Source organism: Stigmatopora argus, chromosome 3 (assembly GCF_051989625.1).
Source record: "Stigmatopora argus isolate UIUO_Sarg chromosome 3, RoL_Sarg_1.0, whole genome shotgun sequence".
NCBI lineage: Eukaryota > Metazoa > Chordata > Actinopteri > Syngnathiformes > Syngnathidae > Stigmatopora > Stigmatopora argus.
Window position 1 is genome coordinate 8,635,297 of NC_135389.1, and position 12,633 is coordinate 8,647,929.

The 12,633-nt window shown below is 39.8% G+C and overlaps 1 protein-coding gene across 3 annotated transcripts in view; it reads right to left on the reverse strand.

Moving 5' to 3' along the window:
* The window catches only part of LOC144071156 (excitatory amino acid transporter 2-like), a 28,799-nt gene that overhangs the window by 4,517 nt on the left and 11,649 nt on the right, over positions 1-12,633 (reverse strand). The window contains exons 1-10 of one of the 3 annotated variants that reach the window (XM_077596014.1): positions 11,268-11,531; positions 7,575-7,714; positions 4,862-5,014; positions 4,104-4,354; positions 3,255-3,402; positions 2,981-3,107; positions 2,582-2,815; positions 2,040-2,234; positions 1,302-1,436; positions 931-1,174 (exon numbers count right to left, since the gene is read on the reverse strand). In XM_077596014.1, coding sequence (XP_077452140.1) covers positions 931-1,174; positions 1,302-1,436; positions 2,040-2,234; positions 2,582-2,815; positions 2,981-3,107; positions 3,255-3,402; positions 4,104-4,354; positions 4,862-5,014; positions 7,575-7,714; positions 11,268-11,305 — 1,665 coding nt within the window. In that variant the 5' untranslated portion in view covers positions 11,306-11,531. Of the gene's footprint in view, positions 1-930; positions 1,175-1,301; positions 1,437-2,039; positions 2,235-2,581; positions 2,816-2,980; positions 3,108-3,254; positions 3,403-4,103; positions 4,355-4,861; positions 5,015-7,574; positions 7,715-11,267; positions 11,532-12,633 lie in introns of those variants that run through there. The other 2 variants (XM_077596016.1, XM_077596015.1) reach the window with 2 other exon arrangements.

Consider the following 12,633-nt stretch of genomic DNA (forward strand, 5'->3'; position numbering starts at 1 on the left):
AATAAATAAACAACGGTATATGGATTTAGGTGCCCATAACAGTACATGTAGTACATGCTCCTGTACTGGTGTGAAACCCTAAACATTCAAGTAAAGGAAATAATGTATATTGTTTTTACATTACACAATCCCACAATCCTAAACAATGGGCCAGAATAGCATTTGTTTAAAAGTACTAATCTCTATGTGGAAGGTGTACCTCAGGAACACATTGTTCCTAATTATCTGCACCATTTCCCATCTTTGAATTTCTAATGCCTGCAAAAGGTGGATCATTAGAAACTGTAAATAATTAAAAATAAGCTATAATTAGATGAATGGACGGGTCCATGAGGGATACTGAGCACAGGAAAAAAAAGGCTCCACAAACTGAGACAGATCAGGGAGTACTACATATAAAACTGGTGTTTCAAAATTGAGATCTGGTTAACTTTTAGTAGATGTTAGGTCTGACAAATAATTGTTGAGAGAAGGACTTTAGGAACTGATCCAATCCACGAAAAAAATAAAAATATCCAAAACTTAAAGATAACAAATGGAACACGTGTTTTTGTTTCAGATCTAAAGTCTGTTACTGGTAGCTAGATTTTGGGTGTGAAATTGAAAACTGATCACAGTTTTCTCCATCACATTGAGGTTTGAACTTTAGGTATATATTCTAATTGTTGTCCAGTGTAATTAGATAATAAAAAAATGGTGAGATAGTTAGGTCATATTTCTATATACATTCACAACACAAAAGCTGCTGTTCACTACTGTAAAACCATGCATTGTCCACATGCATCATTTCTATATTAGTGAGTTAGTGAGTTACAATGTATTACACGAATGTGCAGTGAATTGAAAAGGAGGCAAGCAACAACATATGGTGACATGCAACAAGAGAGATGGTTATATACAAGTCTCTAGATCAGTAAGCATTAATTGTACCTTGCACTCATCTACTACGACAGAATTGTTAGCATTTGAGGTAGGCGTTAAGACGCACTGGTTGGAATTGTTTTCATGGTGATTCTTCATGTCGTCGTAATACGACTGGGTCTTTGTCATTTCAATGTCGTCTGACTTGGCCATGTGTGCGTCCAGCTCTTCAAGCTCTGCCTTGGACAAGTGGTACACGATGCCTGCACCGTAAGAGTCCCCAACCACATTCACAGAGGTCCTGAACCGGTCACTGGGAAGAAAATTGACATTAAACATGATTGCCTATTGTGCTTGGGCACAGTTAGTGATGTATGACACCTAATAGAGAAAATTAACTTCAAACCTCTACTAAACTAATAATGTAAAGGTAAACTCACAGAAGCCAGTCGACAGCAACAAGGAGACTGATGTCCTGGGTGGGTAGCCCCACAGCAGTCAGGATCAAGAGCATGGTCACTAGTCCGGCACTGGGTATACTGGCAGCTCCAACACTGGCCAGAGTGGCTGTGAGGCTGCATGAATACACAGTAAAAAAATATAAATAAATATATAATAACAAGCAAATGATGAACAACCATTGCTGTAAAAGTGTAACTGAATTTTTTTTACAACCCTGAATCACATGGGCTTTCAATGGTGCTAGTATGAATAGCAGTGATAAAACATGCCATATTGGGTGCTTCACTGAAGAAGTTCACAGATGAAAGGTGGGAGGTTTCACTAATGAGCTAGTAGAGTGATATGAATAAATTCTAAAGATGAAGGTCAACCAGCCTTGACTCATGGCTGACCAAACTGTCAATTACTTTTTTAGAAACTGAGAGAGCGGATGTTTTTTTTCTTTTCTTTTTTTCGCTTCTGTCTAGTTAGTCTTTTATGCTTCTGCCCAGTTAATATTTAGGAAGTCATTTTTTCTGTAACTTTTAAAAAACCTGCAGCAATCATAAGTATCCATCTGCGTTGTCAAACACATGTGCAGGTCCAATCAGCTCTTTCCCTTTCCTTGAGGTATGGTTGAAAGATACTACTGCCGGCTAATAATCTGAATGTCATTTCAACGCAAGGGTAACATGAATGAATGACCCTCCTCCATATAACTAGGTGTGGTTTCTGACCTCACAGTAACGATCTGACCAGGGTCCAAGTGAACACCGTTCATCTGTGCAATAAAGATGGCAGCTACAGCCTCATACAGAGCAGTTCCATCCATGTTGATGGTGGCACCAACTGGGAGCACGAAACGAGTGACTCTTCTGTCAATTCCCAAGTTCTCCTCCAGGCAGCGGAAAGTAACTGGCAGTGTACCGGCACTGGAATTTAGAAATAATAATAATAATACAGTTTTGGTTATTCGTCAACATTTTAAACGTATGCAAATCTAATCTCATTTTCTGAACCGCTTTATCCTCATTAGGGTCGCGGGGGTTGCTGGAGCCAATCCCAGCTGTCTCCGGGCCAGAGGCGGGGGACACCCTGAATCGGTGGCCAGCCGATCGCAGAAAATTAATGCCATTCAATAAATAAACAACGTGCTAAGCAACATTTCCAAAGAGAAATTTACAATTATCTAGAGGCAAATACACCTTGAAGTCAAATTGAACGCAGGGTCAAAATGTGTCAGAAATTTTGAGTGGAAGAGGAGGCGTTAAATACTGACCTTGATGCCGTGCCAAGGGCAGTGATCCATGCCTGGAAGATGCCCAAGAAGAATTTAAAAGGGTTTTTCCTGACGATGATGAAATAGATACTCGGCAGGAAGATTGCACCATGAATTATGAGGCCAACAATGACAGTGACCATATACATTCCCAGCTGCCTAGCCACCACCTCCAAATCTTTGATGGAGATGATCTTACCACAGATTAGGCAGGCAATACCAAAGGGTGAATACCTGGCAAAAGAAGACAAGGCTTAGATACATGTCTTTTAACATAAATGCAATTGAAAAATGTATCTATAAAACACATCAGAAATGTATTTCTCACACAAAAGACAATTGAACATGAGCAAGAAAAATACAGTAAATTTAAATGAATAGTAATTTTTCAATACTAACCACATGATCATGATAACGAGTTTCATCACAATCTCATTGAGAATGTTGAAAAATTCAAGCATCAGTCTGGCGCGCTCACCCATCTTGCCCATGCAGATGCCAAATGCAATGAAGAAACCAATCAGACCTGTGAAGGGGGGGGATTTGCATTACAATTGTCAGTCTTTAACAATAAAAGTGGACACAAGCAGGAATTGCTATCAGAAAAAACAAACAAAAAAAAAAAATAATAAAACCACTGCTTTACTTTCAGACATAGTAATTTAATACAGACCCAAGACATTCATTCCACTTTTGAACTGGAGGGTCTTTTTAACGACAAACGGAGGCTCCTTGGTAATATTTGCCAATAGGCCCTCCATCGTGGTGGCATTGACATCTTCCTCGATAACCACTTCCACCTTTTTAGTCACTGTCTGGATCTGAGGTGGAATTTGAACATTAAATGATAATCTTGTACAGATTCAACATGTACATATGTATATTCTCACACTCTGATTTTCTCTCACCAGTGCTTACTTTGAACAAAAGAGGATCCTGTTTTTTTTTGGTTTTATTACAAAATGCCTTTCATAATGAATACACACTGTTGCTTCAATTTCAGTCACCATCTATTGGCTAATTCTTTCCGGTTCCTGTGAAAAATCCGGCCAGGTGTGCATTGCTTTTAGCATGACTGGCATACATTATTTTCTCACGGACCTAGAATCTCCTTGGTGTAAAGTGGTGAAATAAATATGTGACAACGGACAAAAAATATATAAAAGCTAAAACTTCAGTTGCTAAGTGTTTCCATTTAAATAGTTCACTGTCTATTACTTCATAAACAGAATCTGCTATAATATTTCTGTTTAGTTGCCTTTTCATTTGCGGTCGTATAATAATTCATCTGTGACTGGCTGACTACTGATTCAGCGTGTCTCCCGCCTGGTGTCCATAGTTAGCTGGAATTGGCTCCGGCACTCCCCACGACCCTTGTGGGGATAAGTGGTTCAGAAAATGTATGAACGAATAATTATTCATGACTGCACTGAGTTTTCCTTGATCAATTTCACCCAGAGAGGCATGGGGGTACAATACTGCATTTCAATCGTGGAACGGGGGATCCACAATGTTGCCTTACCTGTTGGAAACAAGCCTGCACCAGGTTCTCAGGGAATAGGTTCCTGATTAGATCAAAGAAGGCATCCAAGCTGGAAACGTCATCATTCTTCTGTCCTTCTCCAAGATTTTCTTTCAGTTTGGGGTTTCCAGGGTGGATAACCAATACTAGGATGACTCCCAAGATGGCAGCAATGACAGTGGTGGTCATGTAATAGACCATTGCTCTGGTACCCAAACGGCCACTAGATTTGGCATCCAAACCAGCCAGTCCTGAGACCAGAGAAAGACCGAGTGTGACTTGTTTTAATGCCTCAAAATAGACATGCACAAAAATAAGCTATTTTTCCTCATTTCTGATATAATCAACATACAACCTATTTTCAAACCACAAGAGTACCTGCATGTGAATGTAATAACTTTATTCCTGCATGAAGGGTTTTACCGGATCTTGCTTTTGATAAAGCACACTTTTTTAGTGAACCTTTTCTACCACAGTACAACTTAGAAAGACATCATAACAAAGGTTGCTTTGTAGCCACAAAAGTTAGTTAATTAGAACTTCAGCAAAATTGTGCATTACTATTTTTATAAAGGTAAAATTTTCATACAACACAAATGGACCTTAACTGAGGTTTATGTGCATCAATTGCACAATTTTGAATGACAATTTAAAAAACTATTAACAAGGATAACTCAAACATGCAATAACTACTTAAATATATGCAATATACAATAATAAGCAATTTTCGATGGTACAATATTGTAAATCTGGCATACCTGTGATTAAACTGGAGATGATGAGTGGCAAGATCAACATCTTCAGCATCCTCATGAGGATATCACCAGGAAAGGCAATGACCATGACTATGTCTGGGTGAATTGGAGAGGCAACCCGAAGCAGCATACCTGACACTGCTCCTAAAATCACACCTGAAATAGACAGACAAGGAGGAATATTGTGCTGAAATGTCTCCTTTTGCACTAAAGCAGCTGTGACACTGTGGAGACGAGTGTGGTGTATTCAAACTGTCATTCAATTAGGATAACTCACGCATAAAATAGAAAATGAGCAATTGCTTCATCTATAATGAACCATTTCATTGTCAAGTCATTCTCCAAGTGAAGTCACACAAGAAGTGACAAGGACTGATGAGCACAAAATAGAGGGTGGGGAAACGCACAAATCACGGGAGTTAAACTAATGACATTGTTGTAGAATGACTACTAGTGGGTATAATAGGACATATAGAATGCTATTAACTTATTAACCCGAGCCTTGGATATGTATACTTATAATGAAAGCCATTGTTTGGAAACGTTTCTGTTCAAATAATCTAATACAACGGCCGGTCCGGCGGTGCGAGTCGTTAGTGCGTCGGCCTCACAGCTCTGGGGTCCTGGGTTCAAATTCAGGTCGGTCCACCTGTGTGGAGTTTGCATGTTCTCCCCGAGCCTGCGTAGGTTTCCAACGGGTACTCTGGTTTCCTCCAACATTCCAAAAACATGCATGGTAGGCTGAATGGACACTCTAAATTGCCCCTAGGTGTGAAGGGTGTGAGAAGGAATGGTTGTCCGTCTCCTTGTGCCCTGCGATCGGCTGGCCGACGATTCAGGGTGTCCCTCGCCCCTGGCCTGGAGTCAGCTGGGATAGGCTATAGCACCCCTTGCCACCCTAATGAGGATGAAGTGGTTCAAAAAATGAATGAATAATCTATTACACAGTCCACTACAGTTGTTGCAAAGAAGGCATTCTGTGTGTCATAGAGGGTTGTTCAGGACTGTCCAGTTCAGTTCTAATGAGGTTGTTAATGACAGCTTTCCAGTTTGACTTTTGCGTCACCTCATTTCACCACAAGAAAATATTGAGTCCATAACTTGCCTCCCGAAACATCCATCCCAAGCCCACCACCACACTTCCTCCTCTTCAACTTCTTCTGCCAAGGATCACACTGCCCATGTGAATGTTTTATAACACACTGAAATGAAAAGCCTCCCATCTTTTGTAAGTTGTCCTCAATCCATCTTCTCGGGTAGCTGGGTCCTGCGGATCCTTAACGTGCAAGTGTTTTTTGGATGGCACTTGATTTTCTGTGCCTTCTCTTTGGCACACTTGCAAGATTCCCATTCAGGCTTTTGTGCGCCCCATGACAGATGATCAATGATACTGGGATCTCACTCCAGGCATGAGAGTAATGCCAAGCAGCGGCAGGAGACTCATGTCACATGACCTGACTCAAATCCAAACCTTAACATTTGCGCGCTTTAAGACCAAAATTTACATGGGCGAATGAGTACACATTTTTTATGGCCTGTTAGGGTTAAAAAATAATAATAACAATAATTTGGACATAACATTTACTTTAATTTGTATTTTTCAGAAAAATTGTCTACATCATGGGTGCCCGAGTCCGATCCAGTCATCTCTTATGTCTTCCTTGACCAACACACCTGAATCAAATAATCAGGTGTGTTACCAAGCTTATGGACAGTTTGCTGGTGTTTTGATCATTTCATTGATATGTGTGGTTGAGGCGACAGACATGGAACATAGACTGGATATGGGCCCCCCGAGGACCAGAGTTTGTCATCCCTGGTCTACATATATATATATATATATATATATATATATATATATATATATATATATATATATATATATATATATATATATATATATATATATATATATATATATATATATATATACGCACATACACCTCAATCCTGATTACAACCGTTTGTTCAAGTTAAGATGTTTCCAAAGCACAACTCTATATTTCGTATAATTAGTTTATATATATTAATTTCAGTATTAAAACAAATCACTACTGTCTTAGAGTGTCGTTGCTCATGGAACAAGAGTAATATAAGATAGAATGGCGGTGTTTACTGAACTGTGCATTTTCTGTTGTTGATGTTTTATCATGTGAACCGTTAAATTGTATGCAAGGTAGACTAAATGTTATCAAGCCAAATGCATCTCACTCCTGCCCTGCCTTATCTTTAGAAATAGTCTAACTAGGCAGGAACCTAGCCAATCTGGAATCACTGTGTGGGATGTAGACATGCTCGTATAAATGATCAGAATTGCACCCTTGCTTTTTCCACCTACAGTATCTTTCCGTATATAGTACAATGAGGGTGAGACAACGTAGGTGTCAAAATCAACAGTTTTAAAAGCCTTGTGTGGCTGGAGGCCTTACATTCTTTCTTCAGTGCCCTTTCTGAGTGTCAAGCTAAATCTCTGTTATATGCAGTGAGCCTGCTGTAATCGCAATAGTTTTCATGCACCAACAGAGACTATTTGGATGACTGGGTGGATGCTGCTGACAGCTTATAATTGCAACAGGTGGCTGGGAGGGAGGAAAGGTCAGGATATCTCACTGTCTATATAATGCAGATGGCTGCACCGATGGAGCTTACAGAGCAGAAATATGTTTGGCATCATTTTTTCCCCAAAAAGAGAGAGAAAGCTATCCGCTGTACTGACCAAGGACGGTGAGTGTGAGCAGAAGGTTCTTGAACAACTTGGAGCAGAGGTTGGCACATTTTGACTGAGGCCGTGCTTCTATTGGCTCTAGATGACTCTCGTGCATCCTCACCTCCACTTGTTTGGGCATACTGTTGGCACTGTGAAGTACACATAGGACAATTGGATGGTTAAGCACAGCAGCATGATTTAAGTATAAACTTTTTCCTTACAGCACAGCATCAGCGATCCTAGACTGACCCACCGTCAAAAGTGATGAGATGCTTAACCACTCACTAGGATGAGAGAGTCTCAAAATCTTTGAGAGAAGGTGTATGGCTTATATAATTGTGACCAACAGTGCAATTCGACCTGTTTGTAAAGTTGAGAGATGCAAATGTACCGATAGCAGGCTCGTCGATAAACACAAAATTCACCCGTTATCGAGAAACACATTAATTGTCAAACTTTTTGCTGGCGAATGTGAATCCAAGAATCGGTTCATGTGCATCTGTCAAAGTGATTGCTTCTGGGGGCTACTTTCAAAACAAAACCAACTTAGTATTATTCTTTTGCATGCACTCATTCATTCATCTTCCATACCACCCATCCTCAAAAGACTTGTGGAGGTTGCTGGAGCCTAAACCAACTGTCTTCGGGCGAAAGGCAGACTACACCCCAGACTGGTCACCAGTAAGTTATAGGGCACACAGACAGGCAGACAACCAGTTACACTGCCACCAAGTGTGAATCGAACCCAGACTGCCCACACTAAAGTCAGGCGGAATAACCACTGCACCATCAGGTGGCTGCACACATTCAATGTAAGTGTATAACTATGTCTTTGTAGAACTTTGTTGGAATGTCAAGCTGTTTGTTGTTCCACATGATTATGCATGAGCTATCTGTCAGTAGTGAATATAAAAAAGATTCCCTCCTCCTGTAATTATTTTCTAAATCATAGTACTGCAGCCACTAGGGACCCATCAATGTCAGAGTTTGTGCAATAGTTTTTTCCTTGGGGGTTTTGAAAATCTTAATTATCTGCAAGGCTTTGAATGTATCTTAATCTAATTGGATAAGCAGTTGAGGGGCAAGCTTGGTATAACTGAAAAAGTGACCTTAAAAGACGATATATATATATATATATATATATATATATATATATATATATATATATATATATATATATATATATATATATATATATATATGTATATATATTCCAAATTGAATCAAATCAAAATCAGTGTTATGAACATTTATGAAATCATTGTTCACTATGAAAATGCAGTACAAAATCAAAGCACTGTTTCTATTTGTACATTAAAATATACTAATGCATTTAGAGGGAAAACAGTTAAGCCACCCAAGTGTGATGGTGAGCTGTCATTCCCATATTACCCTACACAGTTGCTATGGCAGCCAGCAGATGGAAGCTGGTGACAATCTGCCGCCTGCAACGTTGCAGGCTCCTAACACGATGTTTAAAACACTTGAGTCAGTTTATTAAATGCCGATTACTTAATGGTCTCTGGTGTGGCATTTTGTAATCGACAGGACACTTTATTAGTTTGATCCATGGCAACTGTTCAGTCTTAACCTCTCCCTCTGGTCTATTGTTTGAACCTCCCAACAGCTGTTTCTTTAAAAAAGAAAGAAAATAAAGAAAAAGAATATAAGGTCCACACTGGTCCAAACTTCCACACATTTGAAATGATTTTTCACAGGGTTATTGATTTTGCCTTAAGTGAAGAAACCTCATACTTAACTCAGTAGATAAAGAATAAAGAAACAAATGGTTGAGCTCTTTGACTTTCATTCCCCACTTTGATTTTTTGTTGTATACGTATTTACTTTTTGTTGTATACTTATTTACTGTTATTTTTTTACGTTTGATTTCAATCATTTGCAAGCATTATGTACATTTAGGGAGCAGCGGTTCTCATGAGATGCAATTAAAATATCGTTATATTCTTGTCTACCTATGGTGGACTGTAACCCGTCAGCATTAGCACAAATCCAAATTTCACACCTCCAACATCTGAATGTTTGCGGCTAATTACTGCAGATAGAGAGCTGCATCCGCACTCCATTTATTACAGCTGAGAGCAACGTACTCCACTTATGTTGTAAGCAGCTAACCCCAAGAAGCACTAGAGCTACTAAGAAGTTTACCAAAGGATATGGTGGGTTGCCAAGGACAGGTGAGTCAGAAAGCTGTCATTTATAAAATCTGGTGGAAAAAAAAACTGAGGTTTTATTTCAAATGGCAAAATACACTTATCTGTTTAGGTGTGTTATTTAATACTGTTAATTTGTTTATTAGTTTATTTTGTTGGCTACGGTGGGAACAAACTTGAAGGGTAACGTTCCCTTGAGTCGTTGATAAAAACTTGTATTATAGAGTTAAACCTCGCCACCTTATTGAACCACTTCTCTCCCAATATTGCAGAGTAAAAGGATACCATTTTAGACACTAGTAGTAGCATCAGCAAAAATATGAAGTTGTTGTCGCATACTACAAGATAGCCACAAAAGGAAAAGAAAATGCTTCAGCAAAAGCTGTTTACAAAGCATTCAGCATTCATTAATGTGAGGCAATACTTATAGATGTTTGAAAGAACTTAAAATGCGTTCCAAGCACACAATGTGGCCGTAGTATGGTTCATCAACATGATCAAGTTTGAGTGATACGATACTAAAATTTGCTATTTGCAATGCAGTACTGTCCCTATTTGTTGCAAAAAACATGTACTGGTTTTTTTGTAAGCATGTTCACAAATGCACATACATAGGCAGACAAACTCAAACATCCTTAAGCGTTGTGCATTATTGTGAGATTGACTATAGGAAGACCACCTGGGCAGCTTCCAGGCACACAGATGGAGCGTTCCGAGCTTCTCTTATTAACTTCAAAGTCAAGTGTGAAATACAGAATGAACATGCAAACAGACGGTGAAGTGTTCCCATTTAGCAGCTTGTTTAATACATCAGGAAAGAAAAGCTGAATTTTTGACAGCACAGAAAAATAGAGTTGAAAAATGAGTCGTAACGCAAAATCTCATTCTAGAAGATTGATGACGAGGCCATTAAAATCATTCACATTTATCTTGCTGTTTCTTTATTTTTAGCAAGGAGGAAAGAGGAAAGAGATGTTAAAATGTCATGGAGGTCGTATATTATTCTATAATGAGCCCCTCATTATAGAAGCCATTCCACCACACATCAACATGACAGCATGAACTTGCAAAAAACTACACACAATAAAGCTCATTAAAAAAAACTCCACAGAAATTTGAGTTTTTATTTGGTGTTGGGTTAGGTATGTTGTGTGTTTGATTTAGTAACGCGATCTCAAAATGAAACATTTCTAATCATCGTCTTAAGGCACTTAACGTCATGTGCTAAATAAATCTGTCTTGGGTACCATCATCCATTCAGAGCACCTCATAAATCAATTATAATGCTATGCACAGGTGTTCATGCATGCCTGCACACACGCACACACACACACACACACACACACACACACGAGCGAGGAAAGCTCTCAGATGGATAAATCAAGTAATCTTGGTTGAGCTCTTATTCAGGCTAATTGTATTTAATTAAGCCTCATATACAATAATGGCAATCTGACGTCTTGTGAAAAATCTCATGAATCAGTATTTTAAATGGCACAACTCTGAACATGAGAAAACCTGATGGACTTACTTCATTTCAAGTTCAGTTGAGGTAAGAGCTATATACATTAACCAGCGTCAATTCTCCAGCTTTGGTATTGAAACAGCAAATCAGTTTCTGTAAAGTTACGACTGCTCCATGCAAGAAAAAAGGTATAGCAGTTGACGATAGGTTCCCATGTATGGCTGTTGGCTGCAGCCAGCATAGATGTCCACCAGATGTCCACGAGCTCTTCCTAAACTGAGGAGACGTCCGCTGGGATCAGACCACAATCAGCCGCAAGGGACTACCTGAATTGCCCCATCCTGACGTCTGTAGCCAGCCTACCACCCGCCCTGAAGCCAAGCCCCCACCTCTTGAGAGCACCATCACCACACCATGCCAAACACGCACACACATGTACAATGAAATAAATAAATAAGACTTGGGGAGAGAAATTAATACCTTATCTTACAAACAAAATCCCTGGGACCCTCAATCCCAGGACACTTTAATCCCCACTCCCACTGATCCACCTCTGTGGAAAATGGCAATAGCAATGCCCGCTAATGGCTTGATAAGCAGAGCTTGACAAGTAGACTTTTTGCTGGAAAAATTTACATCACTAATGTTTGCTGCCCTGATGGACAGCAGGTGATAGTTTTTATGCTTATGGTTCTGTTGTGCAACAGAATATGGTTTGTGTGGCGAGGACATCAAAACGCTATACCAACCAGCAGGCGCTATAGAAATGCTTATGGCACTTGAAGGTAAACCATCAATTCATGTCTTTGTACATCACTAATCAAAAAAAAAACTGCACAAATGGCCATCATGATTCATGTGAAGATGGAGTCAAGTTGATTTCTGTCTTGTCTCCCAGCAGCATGGGACTTCACAGAGCATTCAGCAGTATCACATTATTCTAATTAGGGAAACGTGTTGGAAAGCTATTTCCTCTGCAAACAAATGGCCGGCCACACAACAAAAGCCGGTGGGATGTCATCCTTCCCGGGAATAGTTGTGTCATGAGAAATCGCTCATCCTGAATCTCTTCACACCATACGTATTCAAAAGGCTCTCTCAGGAAAAATGTAGCATTTTTATATGAGAGGGAGAAGAAGGGGTTAAAGGGAGACACTCCGGTGGAAAGGGGTTGCAGCAATCCCACCACCTTCTCTCAGCCAAAAGAGGGGCCAGAGAGAGGATGGCGGAGGCAGCCATCTCTGCTCTTGGCCGGTACCATGTGAAGTGCTCCGTTTCCTCTCCCTTCCTTTTCAGGGGCTTTGTTTCACAAGCAAACAGTGGAAGTGGCCCCAAGTTGCCCGGCCAAGCTCTGCATCCAAACTGGCAGGGGTGAGAAAAAAACAGAGGGAGGGGGACGGAGTTCCAATTGGGAATATAAGAATAAAGCAAC